Source organism: Geotrypetes seraphini, chromosome 9 (genome assembly GCF_902459505.1).
Source record: "Geotrypetes seraphini chromosome 9, aGeoSer1.1, whole genome shotgun sequence".
In the NCBI taxonomy this organism is placed as follows: domain Eukaryota; kingdom Metazoa; phylum Chordata; class Amphibia; order Gymnophiona; family Dermophiidae; genus Geotrypetes; species Geotrypetes seraphini.
In genome coordinates, this window is record NC_047092.1 from 174,010,519 (window position 1) to 174,027,106 (window position 16,588).

Here is a 16,588-nt window from a genome sequence, read left to right on the forward strand (position 1 = left end):
AGCTTCCCAGACTCCTTTCCCTCCTCCCCTCCCAGCAGCATCTCTCCTTATCCAGGTCCAGTAGCAGCTGTCCCTTTTTCCCCTTTCCCAGCAGCTTCCCAGACTCCTTTCTCTCCCCCCTCCCAGCAGCATCTCTCCTTCTCCCTCTCCAGATCCAGTAGCAGCTGTCCCTTTTTTTTCACCATGCCCAGCAGCTTTCTCCCCTCTCAGCAACTCTCCTTACTTGCCAGCGCTGCGATTCAGTAAGGCAGCCTCGGGTCCTTTGTTGGGTCGCACCGCCTCTGAGGAAAGCGGAAGTTGCATCATCAGAGGCGGCCCGACTCAGCAAAAGCTCCAGGGCTTCCTTCCTGAATCGCTGCGCTTGTAAGGAGAGCCGCTGGGAGGGAAGAATGCACAGTCTGAGGCTCCCCATTATCTCTCCGGCCCTGCGCTCCTCGATCTTGCCGGTCCTGCGCGGACCGGCAGGAAATTGAAGAAGTTGATCTCGCCGGTCCTGCGCGGCGAGGAATTTTCTGCAGACCGGCACCGGTCCGCGGACCAGCAGTTGAAGAACTGTGCGCTAGACCACCAGGTAAGGCTTAAGGGGGGTCTAAGAGGGCTTAAAAATAACCCCAAAAATGAAAATGGATCTAAAAAAAAAAATTTCGAATAAGCGAATCCGCAGATGCTGAAACCACGTTTTTGGAGGGAGAAGTGTATATCTAGAGTTATTTATCTTCTTTTTGTTACTTTGGCCCGCTGAAAAGTGCTGAAGTACCCAATGTGGCCCTCGTGGTGAAAATTTTGGATGTCCCCGCTCTAATACAATAGAATTTGTACTTAGTGACCAATATTTTGGTGCCTAACCTTTGGTGCAGTTTATAAAATTGCCCGTGTGAGTATCTGAAATAAATGTACATCTTTGTAGAGCAGGTGTCAATTTGTGCGCCTCTATTTGTGTGTTTTGGGGCTAGACTGAGGCGCTCTTTGTAGTAAAAATCTAATATATTTCAATAACTAAAGTTATATTCTGTGATAGTTGTGCCGAGCTGAGCTTTCCTTGCATTTGCCATAAGATGTATTTAGCATATTCTCAATTCTAGTAATGCTCAGTCAAGCATTACATAAGTGGCAACATTAAGAAATTTGTGGATATCATAAGCTGGAATGTATTGAGGTGTTTGCCGGATACATTGCAATGATATGCGAACCGTGTACAGTAAATGCATCATTACTGTGAAAATTGAATAAAGCGGCCTGTGGTAAACACAGCAAGCTGCATTATTCCTGGGAAAATAAGACCAGCATAACATTGGTGTCATTTTTTTCTGGCTGGGAGTTTCGGGCTTCTATGCCACGGCCAAATGCTCCTAAAGTGCTTTTTGAAAGAGCTGACATGCAAATTCTGCAATTCCCTTTCTACTCCTTTCCCCTGATGGACCACCAATCATATACCCCCCTTTGCGATGTCCCTCGTTAAGCGAAACCATCTCTCTTGGAAGACCCTCCCTCCCAATAACCAAAACTGCCTACCCCTACCCTCAGACCTACTGTGATTTAGTAAGTTAAGGCATGATTGAACCCCATTCTCTCCTGCCCTTCCTGGTACAAGATTTTAAATGACACCAGTAACCCCAACAGAAGCCTGTCCCCTACAGGTAGTATGGTGGAACTACTGCTAGGGGAGTCACCTGGCTATTTTGAACCTAGTATTATAAGGGGTAGGTACACCTGGAGTTCACTCGTGCCCTAACCTCAGTAAATCTCAGGGATTTTGCTTGGTAGGCCTGGGGTTGGTGATTAGGGGGATTTTTAGGAAAAGTGATTTCATAGGGGGATTTTGGAGGGAGGTATATAGGATTGCCAGATTTTCCAAACGGAATAGAACATGTTATTGCCTTTTAACAAGCTTAAGGAGCAAATAACGCCCTTTAATAACTAGCCTCCAAAATGCCTTTTTAAAAATGAACATCCAGCCTTTATGCTTTGTAGTTGGTTTTGGAGTTGGCTATCTTTTAAAATTAATTTTAGACCATAAAATGTATAGCATGACAGAGCTTGGTGGGTAGCACATACCTCATTATAATCTGAATTTTATGCTCCTAAACGGAAAACACCATTGAAATGTTTTTGATCTGAGCCTTGTAGCTGTCGTACTGTGATCTTGAATTGTTTCACAGAATGTCATTAAAATATATATTATAAGCAGAAAAGCAGGAAATGTACAGACGGAGCCAGGGTTATTCGAAACTAGTCTTTCTGTACAAGTGTATGGCTAAGACAATGAGGGGCATTTATAATATAACATCTAAGTATGTATGTGGACATTTTGGGAAAAGGTCCAAAAATCCAGTTGAGAAAATGACCGTTTTCAAGGTGGAAAAAGCCTAAATTTTTGTTTCAAAAATGACTATTTTCTAGATGTTTTTGAGCATGTATCATTTTTGAAAAAAAAAAAAAGAAAAAAGTCCAAAAGAAAAATGCTAAGGGCTCCTTTCACTACTACTACTACTAATATAACAGTTTATATACCGCAGGACCGTGAAGTAAGATGCGGTAGCATTTTTAGCGCTCGCTAACCACGTGCTAAATGAACAATACTAATGCAAGCTCTATGGAGGCGTTAGCGTTTAGCGCGTGCTAGGTGCGTGCTAAAATTGCTAGCGCACCTTAGTAAAAGGAGCCCTAAGTGCGTCTATCATTTTTTGGAAAAAAAAAATCCAAAAGAAAAATGCAAACAGCCAGAATTCTTAGCAAACTGGCCACATAGCCATCTGAGCTAAGCAGAGGGGCACCCTAAGGGGTACTGCAGTGAACGACATGTAAAAAGTTCAACATAGCCCGTTTATATTGTATGGTGAACACGGCAAAACCCACCCAAAATTTACTGTATCCACCTGTACACCACTACATAGCTCTTATGCCTACAGGTACGCACAGTAGTTTATGGCTGGGTTTTGGAGGGCTCGCCATACAATATAAGCAGGATATGGTGAAATGTATACCTGGAACTTTTTTTTTTAAGTTCAAAAAGTTTTATTTATTTTAGCAAAAACAGTAATAACATAGTGGATATACGTGCAATTAACTTAGAAAAACATGGGTGTCAGGTCAAAAGTGCTCCAGGACAAAGGCGCGCGCCGCAGAAAATTACTGTTTTTAGGGTCCGACGGGGGTGTGTGGGGGGGAACCCCCCCACTTTACTTAATAGAGATTGTGCCGCGTTGTGGGGGTGTTGTGCGGGGTTTGGAGGGTTGTAACCCTCCACATTTTACTGAAAACTTCACTTTTTCCCTGTTTTTAGGGAAAAACAGTTACAGGGTTACAACCCCCCAAACCCCCCACAACGCCGGTGCGATCTCTATTAAGTAAACTGAGGGGGCTCCCCAACAAAAAACCCCGTCGGAGCCTCTAAAAACTGTAATTTTCTTTGGTGCGCGCCTCCGTCTTGCGCTCACTTGTCGGCGCGTGCCTTTGTCTTTCGCGGGGTTGTCTATGAACCAAAACATGGAGTAAAGTTGTACATCAGTATGCAGAGCGGCCTGGACGCCGATCTTATTGAACAAGATCAGTTCTTCCTCATCCAAGTGTTGGTCGTGTGATACCTGGAACTTTTAATGTGGCGTTCGCTGCTGTACCCCCTAGGGTGCCCCTCTGCTCTGCTCAGATGTCTGTGTGGCCATCTGAAGCTATCATACAGACTGGTATGTACTGTTTCTTTCTCATCTTTCGGTGGTGGGAAGGGGTCAGTGACCACAGGGCGGGAGTAAGGGGGGGTCATGCCTTAATTCCTCCAGTGGTCATCTGATCAGTTTGAGCGCCTTTTTAGCCCTTATTGATTTTTTTTTTTAAAAAGTCTAGCGCCGAACGACTAAATGGTGCCCTGGACGTTTTGTCAAAAATTTGATTTATCACTGGAAACGTCCAAGTCCTAAGCCCGCCCAAAACACACCTTCAACACGCCCCCTTTGAATTTAGATGAACAGCCTAGAAAAACATCTAAAATATGGGTTTTGAAAATAGCGATTTGGATGTTTTTAGTAAGAAGAGCGTGCTTTGTGACATTTTTCGGATGTTTTTCTTTTTTGAACATGAGCCCCCAATATCTCTGTTGCTCCAGTTTCATCTGTGATAGCAAATATTATTTTTCAGTATTAATGTATTTGTTTGCAGAATTAGAAAACATAATATCTGAATGAATGAGAATTTAGGGATTTTAATGCACCTGGGGCCAAATTCTGTAAAGTAAACCCTATTTAGATGGCGTCTAGACTCACTGAGCGCAATTCTCTATAGTGCATCTATGTATTATAGAATCGTGCTCAGCTGGATGTCTAAATGATGCATAAATGTAGGCGTCCTTTACAGAATTTACCCCCTGGTGTGGAATGTCATCACCTTTCATTCACATACACGGCCTAATTCTACCAGGTTTCTTCAATAAGTTTCCACACTTTCATATTTTTATGGGAAATGGTTGAGGGGGGAAAAGTGGTAATGGGCGTGTCGTAGAATGTCATGTGACTAATCAGTCAGGCAAGCTGGCTCACCTTGCAGGTAATGATGTAATCTACTTTTGAGATATTTAATAAATACTGTTTTTAAAAAAAATAAAAGTGCGGAAGCTTTTTGAAGATCACTCAAATATATGGCGCTTAAAATTGCATGCGGAAATTTGAATAACAAGCCAATTAGCACGGAAAACTGGGTGCTAATAATCTATTCTCAGCGCTTATTGGCATTAATTAAAATTTACATGTCACTTTTAGGCAATGGAATAATGTGTGGATCCAAAAGGGGGATGTGGCCATGAAAGGGGCATAAGAAGATTGGATGTGTTCCTGGAATTTACACACAATCTTGTGGAATAAGGGAGATTTACGTGTAATTTAGACTAGAGAATGACACGGGAACAAATTTTTCCCCATCCCCACGGGAACTCCGCTGAGTTCTTTTCCTGTTCCTGCCCCATTTCTGAAAACTCTGTCCTTATCTGCACAAGCCTCAAACACTTTATATAATCATAAGTAGCAACATTCTAGAGCTCAGATTGTGATGTCATAATGCCTCATTCCACCAATGCCTAAGCTCCGTCCTCATCTGCACAAGCCTCAAACGCTTTAACATCCTAAGTAGCAACATTCTAGAGCTCAGATTGTGATGTCATAATGCCTCATTCCACCAGTGCCTAAGCTCCGCCCTCATCTGCACAAGCCTCAAACACTTTAAAATCCTAAGTAGCCACATTCTAGAGCTCAGATTGTGATGCCATAATGCCTCATTCAACCAATGCCTATGCTCTGTCCTCATCTGCACAAGCTTCAAACACTTTAAAATCATAAGTGTTCTGATTTTGTTAGGTTTGTGTGGTTAAAATTCTCCAGGATTTGAATGTTTATTTACTCTATTCTATCCACGTATTCATGGAGAAAATACTAATCTTCATAACTTCCTTAATAATTTAATTTTAGTGATAGTGATAGCATATATAAATATTTTTTCCAGATTCTAAACTTCAGTTGTATGAAGGCATTGAAATGTGAAGAAAGCAATGTCAGTTCTGTCCAGATGCAAGGTGACGCTGACTACTTTATCAACCATCTTGGAATTCCAACTGTGGAGTTTGTATACGAGGACAACACAGCATCAGAGGTATTTGTGAACTATAAAACAGTAAGGGAAGTTATCAGTATGAGCACCATCATGATGTGCAGTTTTACTGTTAATCCCAGTAATTAGAAATTAGATCCCAGTAATTAGTAACTAGATCTCACTGCCTAAAATGGGACGTATGCTAAAATAGCATGAGTTAGTGGTTAAATAATATGCCTTACCAAAAGCCTATACTGATACTAAGCCCATAATTTGGAAGAGAATACAGATAGCTGGGATGCATCAAACACCCTTCCTTACACCAAGCAAAGCAAAGCAGAAAGCTCTTGTCTGATAACATAGAAACATAGAAATAGACGGCAGATAAGGGCCACGGCCCACCAAGTCTGCCCACCCCAATAACCCTCCCCTACCTCTCTCTGTGAAGAGATCCCACGTGGCGATCCCATTTTGACTTAAAATCAGGCACGCTCCTGGCCTCAACCACCTGCAGTGGAAGATCATTCCAGTGATCAACCACCCTCTCAGTGAAGAAGTATTTCCTGGTGTCACCGTGTAGTTTCCCTCCCCTGATTTTCCACGGATGCCCTTTTGTTGCCGTGGGGCCTTTGAAAAAGAAGATGTCCTCTTCCACCTCGATACGGCCCGTGAGATATTTGAACGTCTCGATCATGTCCCCCCTCTCTCTGCGTTCCTCGAGTGAGTATAGCTGCAATTTTTTCAGCCTTTCCTCATACGGGAGATTCTTGAGTCCCGAGACCATCCTTGTGGCCATACGCTGGACCGACTTAAGTCTCAGCACATCTTTGCGGTAATGCGGCCTCCAAAATTGTACACAGTACTCCAGATGGGGTCTCACCATGGATCTATACAGAGCCTCACAAGGTATATGAATGTTGGGTTGACATCAAAGTAAATACTAGAAGGATGTTGAAGATGAAATTGTGAGGCAAACTGGAAACAACCACAACGAATGAACACCTCACTATTTTGGGTTCAATCACAAGATGGCGGAAGCCTTCGGTATCATTCGCAACAAAATATGTGTATGTCCACTTTAGGCTCTCCTCATAGCCTCCTGATGTTAAATTGCATATTTAATTACTGCTATTTGACTTTCTATTCTTTTTTGAAAATAAATAAAGACTATACAACAGTAAAGGTTTTTTTTTTACTTATCCTTTTAATGCAGTGTCTCTAGCATGCCCCGACGGGACTCGTTTCGCCCAAAAAGGGCTTTTTCAAGGGTTCATATGGGAGCTCTTTCTCAGCGTCCTTATTCTTTTGGGGCAGATTACCTCTAGCGGATTACCTGAGTCGGCCCAGCGGATGGCCACTAGGATGGTCGCCGGACTCAAGGGTCTCTCATACGAAGAAAGACTGGGCAAACTGCAGCTCCATACCCTAGAGGAGCGCAGGGAAAGGGGTGACATGATTGAGACATTTAAGTACGTCACAGGTCGTGTCGAAGTGGAAAACGACATATTCTTTCCCAAGGGACCCTCGGTCACAAGGGGGCACCCGCTCAAACTCAGAGGAGGGAGATTTAGTGGTGACACCAGGAAGTATTTCTTCACGGAAAGGGTGGTAGATCACTGGAACAAACTTCCGGTGCAGGTGATCAAGGCCACCAGCGTGCTCGACTTTAAGAATAAATGGGACATCCACGTGGGATCCCTACGAGGGTCGTGTTAAGGAACTAGGTCACTAGCACTCAGACTCAATGGGGTGGGTCAATAGAGTGGGCAGACTTGATGGGCTGTGGCCCTTTTCTGCCGTCATCTTTCTATGTTTCTATAGAATAAGGACATTGTGAATGAGACTGAAGGCTTCTGCCATCCTTTGATTGAACCCAAAATAGCGAGGTGTTCATTCGTTGTGGTTGGCATCAAAGTCCAATATCCAGTTTCCACCATTCACAAAAATAAACAGAGCATTGAACAAGTTTATTTGCACATATCTTAGGGGGGGAAAAGCTGGTTCCTCATTCAAGTATTTTCTAATTTTCTGCAGTTTGATTTAGATTTCCATATTGTGACGGGGTGTCCGGAGGACTGCCCGGGTGTCCGGAGGGATTTCCAAAACCCAGCAGTTTGTCCAGGTTTTGGGAAGTCCTCAACCTCAGGGCCGCCTCTGGAGGGCATGTGCGGGCATTGATGCAATGATGTCATATGCATGCATGCATATGACATCATTGTGTCAATGCCCGCACATGCGCAGACACGGTCCTGAGCTCAGGGAGGTTTGTGTGGCGGTAGGGCTGGGGGCAGAGGTAGAGGCGGAACGGGGCAGGGCTGGGGCTGAACAGGACGAGATCAGGTGTCCTTGTTTTTTTTTATAGAGGAAATCTGTCAACTGTAGATTAGGAGCCTTCTGGCCCAGAATTATACTGTCCCTAGCATCCCCACCCACTGCGTAGGGGAAACAATGGAATGGAAGTGATTTTCCATCCGATTAAGTGCCAATTTACGAGCACCATAACTGGCTCTATTCCATAACAGGGCCTATTCTAGGTGCCATTTATAGAGTTTGGGGGACAGTGCACGGTAGAGGCCTGCGCTTTGATACCCACCTTTGCCGTCATCCAATAGCTATTTTGTGGTTTCCATTTACATGCAGCCAGTTTAGGGTTACCAGTATTTCCTTCGGGAAAATCCGGACCATGGTCACGCCTTCAGGACCGTCCAATTTTGCCTACGTAATGCCCTGTTCCACTCCCCCAAAGACCCATCCCCAGATGGCATCCACGCATGCGCGGACACGATGCAATGACATCCCCGTGCCGCGCACGCGCGGATGCTCCTTCCCAACGTGATTTTGTTGGGAAGCGCCGGGAAGCTTTTCAAAACCCAAAGTGCCGGATTTTGAAAAGCCATCTGAACCCCCGGACATGTCTTCAAAAGGAGGACATTTCCGTGGAAATCCGGACATCTGGTAACCCTAACCCAGTTTAACCTCCAATATAATATAGAGACAAAGACTATGACTAGTGATTAGACTCATCTAAGCCCAGTTTGGTTCCTGGTACAGTGCCATTAGAGCAGGGGTAGGCAATTCCGTTCCTTGAGAGCCGTAGCCAGGTCAGGTTATCAGGATCTCCACAATAAATATGCATGAGATAGAGTTGCATCTCAAGGAGGCAGTGCATGCAAATCCATCTCATACATATTCATGGTGGAGATCCTGAAAACCTGACCTGGCTACAGCTCTCGAGGACCGGAATTGCCTACCCTTGCATTAGAGGAACCAAAAAAGAAGAAGCAAAGCCTTGAAATACAATGAGAAAAAAATAGGAAGGAGAGGCACTGGAGACGTCACAACCAGAAAATAGAATCAGAAAATAATATTAAATATTGAACTAAGGCCAGTACTGGGCAGACTTGTGTCTGTATATGGCCATTTGGATTAATATATCCAGATAGATCTTAGTTACATTTTGATAATTGAATTTGGAACATTTTTTTTTTTAATCCCAAAAGAACTCTCCACAGAAGCAAATATTTGTATTGCCAAAGATTAAATCTCCCTTCATGAATTACTGATGAGTTTTTTTGAACACTTAATGTGAGGACGTTGCCCTCTGCGTGTCCCATTGGTTTGCTTTAATTGGTTTCAGTATCACGTATTATCTTTCGACACTTCAAGTCAAAGAATTGTTCTAAAAAAACAAAAAGAAATCTTGCATTTTCTTAGCTTTAAGCTTCACAGTTGCTGTTACACCTAGGAAATAATAAGAATTCATTGGACGGGCATACTGGCATGGGTTAGGGAAAAGCATATTCACTCCCAGTAATTAAACTGAGATCCTCCTAATTTTTCCTTGTGAAAAGCCCATGAGCTATTCATTGTGTAAAATCTACCTGCTACTATATTCATTCTAATTTCCATCTGAAAACGGGTTTAATGGTTCACACAGTGTACAGTAACCTGTCACATTAGAACAGTAAGTTTTCCTCAAGGTTGCAAGCACATATGTTGCATTTTGGGCTCCTTTTACTAGCGTGCAATAAAGTTTTGCATTTACCTTCAAATTCCATACATGGCATCTAAGGCTTTGCATACACATTGGTGCATGTAGCTGATGTCCACGCACAACTTAATTGATTAATTGGCACTGATAATTGGTAATTAACACTTTATAATTGACTCTAATTGGTACAAATTAAAATTTATACACACAATTTGTAAAGCACAATTCTATAAAAAGTATGCACCAGCTGATATGGGTGTGAGTGGTCTTGGGGGGGGGTACGGGTGGACTCCTTTTCTGGGTGGGGGGGTCCGACAGGAGGGACTGGGCATCCCTCCTGCTGATGATCTTTGGGGGTGGGTTGGGGGGTTCTGACAGGAGGGATTGGGCATTCCTCCTGCCGACGATATTTGGCGGGGGTAGGGATGGGGTTCCATCAGGAGGGACTGGGCATCCCTCCTGCTGAAAATCTTCGAGAGGTGGGGGTTAAGGCAGGAGGAACTGGGCATCCCTCCTGCCGGCTATTTTTGCAGGGGATGTGGGGTATCCGGCAGGAGGGACTGGGCATCCCTCCTGCTAACGATCTTTGCAGGGATGGGGGGGGGTTGGCAGGAGGGATTGGGCATCCTTCCTGCCGATGATCTTTGCAGGGGGAGTGCGGGGGTTTCCGGCAGGAAGGACTAGGCATCCCTCCTGCCAGTAGTCTTCGCAAGGGAGGGGGGGATGGGTTGCCGCGACCGCTCAACTTAACGAAACAGGGATATCCCTTTGCCTATAATTGTAGACAGCCTGCCCGGGATGAATTTTTTTTTTTTTTTAAATGTGCTTCCTAAAATCAGGACGCCATTTATAGAATTTACCCCTATATATAGAATTTGCATGGTTGTATAGTGCTTTGATATTTGTGTTGGAGAGCATTTTGCTAAAACAGATCTTAATGGTCACTCCCTGAATGATGTCATTTTGAAAAGAGGGACTAAAAGAAAACAGGAAAGTTGTACCCCATGCCGTAAATGCACAAGCAGAAAAAGGTGAGGATGAAAGGCTAGTCCTTCCTTAGGAGCACACAATCTTTATTGGAGAATCACATAAAATGGATTACAGCTCAGCTCGACATGGCCAGCGTTTCGACACATAAGCAATGTGTTTTCATCAGGAGTCGTTATGAATCCTCTCAAAGGCATGAGATTGACAAACAGCCGGCAGTAATCCACAAACTGAGCAATTCGCCAGAGCATTAATAACAACTCCTGATGAAGACACTTTGTTTATGTGTCAAAAAGCTGGCCATTAAAGACTGTGTGCTCCTAAGGAAGGACTAGCCTTTCATCCTCACTTTTTTCTGCTTCTGCATTTTGAAAAGAGTGTTCATCCAGTTTTACAGCATCTTGCAGTAACACCTGCCAAATAGTAATAATTTTTTTAATAATAGCACATTTGTGGTTGGGTTACTTGGAAAAATGTTGACATCCATTTTTTCCCCCAGATACAATGTATCACTTTCAAACTATCATGTATAATGTTCCAAATTCTATACGCAAAACCGCAGAGCCACTCGTAAATGTATTTATCAATTCCAGTCAATATCAACTAGAAAACTGGAGTCACTTCAACTATTCCTTCCATATCCCATATAAACGTGCATACGACTCACTATTTACTTATCTTGGTATCAAGACCCTGAACAACATAAGAACATAAGAATTGCTGCTGCTGGGTCAGACCAGTGGTCCATCATGCCCAGCAGTCTGCTCCCGTGGTGGCTCTTAAGTCAAAGACCAGTGCGCTAACCGAGTCTAGCCTTGCCTGCGTACGTTCTGGTTCAGCAGGAACTTGTCTAACTTTGTCTTGAATCCCTAGAGGGAGTTTTCCCCTATGACAGACTCAGGAAGAGCGTTCCAGTTTTCTACCACTCTCTGGATGAAGAACTTCCTTACGTTCATGCAGAATCTATCCCCTTTTAACTTTAGAGAGTGCCCTCTCGTTCTCTCTACCTTGGAGAGGGTGAACAACCTGTCTTTATCTACTAACTTTATTCCCTTCATTATCTTGAATGTTTCAATCATGTCCCCTCTGTCTCCTCTTTTCAAGGGTGAAGAGGCCCAGTTTCTCTAATTTTCTCACTGTACGGCAACTTCAGCCCCTTAACCATTTTAGTCGCTCTTTTCCGGACCCTTTCGAGTAGTACCATGTCCTTCTTCATGTACGGCGACCAGCGTTGGATGCAGTATTCCAGGTGGGGGCATACCATAGCCTGGTACAGCGGCATGATAACCTTCTCCAATCTGTTCGTGATCCCCTTCTTAATCATTACTAGCATTCTGTTCACCCTTTTTGCCGCCGTCGCTCTGAAATTAGGTTAGAAACATTCTACAACAGATTTTTTAAAAACCCTAAAAACTTTCCTCCTTGAAAGCACACACTAAATCCCATACTCAACTCAAATGTTAAACCAGCGCAGTAATGGAACCTCAAACCTCTTTCCCCATTAATCTGTTCATAACGAGGTCCTCCTCGAACAGCTATAATTCCTTCTCTAATTCCTTATATTGTAAATCGCCTTGAATCTATTTAGGCATACCGCAACTCAGAAATACTGGATTAGATTGGATTAGTTTAACTAGTACCATGCCTTTTTTTTTTTTTTAAGAGGAACTATCTAGATTTTTGCTAAGTGAAATCTACAAACACATTATAATTAAAGGCAAATATGATCATGTTACCCCGCTTCTGAAAGAAGCACATTGGCTCCCTATCACACATCGTATCACCTATGAAATCATCCTGCTGACCTTTAAAATAAAACTCTCTCATCAGCCTTCATATCTTGATAAGCTTCTCATTCCTCAATGCCCAACATGTACTCTGAGGTCAACAGATCAAAAACTCCTGCTAATTCCTTCCATAAAAGACTTATTTTACACCCGGAAAATAAATTTTGCAGTAGAATGCTCTGCCACAGCAATTCCGAGATGAACAACATCTAGATAAATTCAAGATAAGCCTGAAGACTTTTTTATTTCGTGACGCCTTTACTTGTGTTTAGAGTTTTTTTCTCTTTTTTTTTTTCTTCTTTTCTCTCTCCTTCTCTTTTCTGTTCCTCTCTTACTCAACCAACCGCTTTAAAAAAGCGACCCCACCCAATATGTTTTACCCCACTCCCACTTTCTCCTTCTCTTCTCAAAATATGTAACTTTTCCCCTCCTTTCCCTTTTTACCCTCACTTTCAAGTCTGTCTAGTTAATGTCTTTGATGTTCACTCTCATCATTTTTAAATATCTATTATTTTTTCTTCTTTTTAAAATTTTATTGTTAACCGGCCAGATACTTGTTGATGGTCGGTATATTAAAAGTTAATAAACTTGAAACTTGAAACTTGGTTCTTGTATTATCAGTCAAAATGACACAAGAAGGAACAGCGGGAGAGGGGAGATTTGATAGAGACATTTAAATCCAAAATTTGAAAAAAATGTCACTCTCCAGCAGCGGGTCCAATTTCTCAGATCCAACATTCACATAAAGAAGGTGGAGAAGAAGCCTCAGTTATATATCACGTGGCAATCATTGATGATTTTTAGGCTAGTGTTGTTTTTATCATTGACAAAAAACTCACACCAAAAAGAATGCAGGGATCCAGAGAGCATCAAAACCACTACTGTGCACAGTAGAAAAAAACTTTTTATATATATTTTCATAAATCTAATATAATAAAACGCTAGGCCGCACATGCGCACTTCCTATGTGTGCGCCGGTTTTCCGTGAGCTGTAGCGACACATAGGAAGTGCACATGCGCACCTTACGGTCTGTCCTGCTCCCTGTTGAAAGACGCAGCGGTCGCCGCCTCTCCGCTCTCTCTCTTCCTCCCCCCCCCCAGGCGGATGTCGACCGCGGCAGCCAAACCCGGAAAACATTTTAAGGTAACCCTTCCGGGTTTTAAGTTGGACACTGCTTCTCCTGCGGCGCGGCGGCCTGAGTCGGATGTCGGCCGCCTCCTTCCCTCCCCCACAACCCGGCCAGAGGCGCAGCCGACAAACCTACCCGGAGCCGGAAACGAAACGCCGAGGTCATCTAGCTGTGGGAGGGGCGGATGGGAGAGTCAATGGGGTCGGATGCACGGTGGCAGAGGCGGGGGAAGATGGAAACAGGCTGATCACCGGTTCTACTGCACAGGGGGGACGGGAGGGGGGTACAAATTTAAAGATGCTGCTTATTGGGTCTGCTACACAGGGGGATGGGAGGAAGGCAGGCTGGCTTCGGGGGTGGGGTTGGGTCAAAGTCTGGAAGGCAGTGTGAGGGACATAGGAAGGAGGCACTGGGGGGCACTAAGGACATAGGAAGGGGCACTGAGGGCACTAAGGACACAAGACAGAGGCACTGGGGGCACTAAGGACACGGGAAGGAGGCACTGGGGGCACTAAGGACACAGGAAGGATGCACTGGGGGCACTAAGGACATGGGAAGGAGGCACTGAGGGCACTAAGGACATAGGATGGGACAGTATGGACATAGGAAAGGGGCCACTGAGAGACAGGCAGGCATGGCACAACAGAGAAATACAGAGACAGAAAGAAAGATAGACGGGGGCCAGGGAGAGACACAGACAGAAAGAATGACAGACAGACAGCATCCAAGGAGAAAGAGACAAAGAAAAAAACCAACCCCAAAATAGATGTCTACTCTAGCACCCGTTAATGTAACGGGCTAAAATACTAGTATTTTTATAAATATCAAAAGAGGCCTAAACTCATAAAGACATTTTATATCAAGGCGAGTCAATATTTAAAAGGCATTCAATTAACAGATGAAAACTAGAGAGAAAAAAACTTAGCTCTGACGCCAGAACCTTGCTGTCATAACCAAACTTCGCCGATAGCAGACATCTTCAATTAAATGGCGTTTGAAGGTTGCAGCAGTAACACGACGACAGGCCAACAATTCCTACAAGATTTTGGGGTCCTTTTACAAAGGCGCGGTAGCGGTTTAACGCGCGGAATACCGCGCGTTAAACCGCCTGCCGCGCTAGCACCTAACGCCTCCATTGACGAGGCGTTAGGATTATAGGCTGCCGCGGGGGTTAGCACGTCCGACGCGCTATCCCCCGTAGCACGCCTTGATAAAAGGAGCCCTTTGTTTCACCACCCGTCCGATGGTTTCTTCAGGGACTCACAATTAATAACAACTTCCATCTGAGCAGCGTTTATTCCTAGTGTGCACAAAGGCACAGGAGAGCAAAGCACAAATAGCGAGAACCAGCAATTCTTCCGGTGTGAGTTTTTTTGCCAATGATAAAAACAACGCTAGCCTAAAAATCATCAATGATTGCTACATGATTTATAACTAAGGCTTTTTCTCCACCTTTTAATATGAGATCTGAGATATTGGACCCGCTGCTGGTGAGTGACATTTTTTCAAATTTTGGGTTTTACTGTCACTTCGATTTCTATTTGTAAGAAGGTAATTTAGATTCGCGGCTACAGGGCAGGGAGGATTGTCAGACCGGGGCTGTTGTCGGTCGGTCGGGGAAGCGCCACAAAAGTAAGGGGACCTGGCCGGCTGTGCTGCATCCAGGGTGGACCGCCCCCTCCCTTGGTAGCCACTCGAACTGCGAGGCTACTCTCCGTCTCCTTACCTGCCCTGCCTGCAGCACAGAGCCGAATGGAAGTCTTCCCGATGTCAGCGCTGATGTCGGAGGGAGGGAGGGCTTTGTTTAAGCCCTCCCTCCCCTCCGACGTCAGCACTGACGTCGGGAAGACTTCCGTTCGGCTCTGCGCTGCAAGCAGAGCAGGTAGAGAGAAGAAGAGCCATGCGACTGAGTACATCCAGCCCCACAGGAACCCCGCGACCCTCGGAGGCGTCCCCACGGGATCCCTGCGACCCTAGGGGGCATTCCCACGGGATTCCCGTGACCCTAGGGGGCGTCCCCATGGGATCCCTGTGACCCGAAGGGGGAACCCGCGGGTCCCACGGGATTCCCGTTGTCCCCGTTCCCGTGCAGCTCTCTACCTGGGATAGGCACATGGGATCTTTCAGAGAGAGGAAGAGATAATGGTTACTGTGGATGGGCAGACTGGATGGGCCATTTGGTCTTTATCTGCCATCACGTTTCTATGTTTCTATGTATAAAAATTACCTGTCATAGTATTCATGTCCAAAGCAAGACACAATAATATCATGGCCAACTAAGCTAATTTCACATAGAAAATGAAAAGACATATTTTTAGGATGGCATTTATATGTAGAGTAGTTTAGAATTCTGACAGTGTGACATTGTATCCTCTTTAGAGAGAATGCATAATGATTTTTATTTCTTTTGAAATATGCATTACTTTTGTGAAGATAACTTTGAACTTTCATTAGAGCTCTCTCAAGGCATTTTTTCCCCATTAGTGCATGAAATGTTTTTTGGTTGTTTTTTTTTTCTCTTTTTAGATTTAAAGCACTACTTGATTTATTAATTTATAGAATTATTCTTTCCATATGATTAGATTTTTTTTTTAATGTCTGTTAATATCAAAGAGAAAACTTCTTGGTACATAAAAGAGAAATGCAGCTCACTTTTGTGAAAATGGACTTCATGCAGCAGTAAAGTTGCATGTCTTTTCTTGTGTGTAAATTATTTTTGTTTTGCCTTCGTTTGAGTTTTTCTAATGTATTACATGTGCCTCTTTTTAGGCTTCATAAGAACATAAGAGCTGCGGATCAGACCTTAGGTCCATCAAGTCTGGCGATCCGCACACGCGAAGGCCCCGCCAGGTGTACCCTGGCATAATTTTAGTCACCCATATTACTCTATGCCTCTCATAAAGAGATGTGCATCTACCGTATTTTCACGTAGATAATGTGCACCCGTGTAAAACACGCACACGGGTATAGCGCGCGGGGAACACAAATCTATATAAAAAAAATTTAATATAGCGCGCACACACGTATACCACGCATGCTAAAACCTCCTCCCGCCTACTCCGAACCGGCATCCTCCCCCCCGCTCACTTACCCTCATTTTACAACTTTTTTTTTTAAATCCG

At 44.1% G+C, this 16,588-nt stretch overlaps 1 protein-coding gene across 3 annotated transcripts in view; it reads left to right on the top strand.

Moving 5' to 3' along the window:
• The window catches only part of NAALADL2 (N-acetylated alpha-linked acidic dipeptidase like 2), a 533,196-nt gene that overhangs the window by 409,320 nt on the left and 107,288 nt on the right, over positions 1-16,588 (top strand). For all 3 annotated transcript variants that reach the window (XM_033959140.1, XM_033959141.1, XM_033959142.1), the window contains one exon: positions 5,485-5,631. In XM_033959140.1, the coding sequence (XP_033815031.1) occupies positions 5,485-5,631 (147 nt within the window). The remainder of the gene's footprint in view (positions 1-5,484; positions 5,632-16,588) is intronic.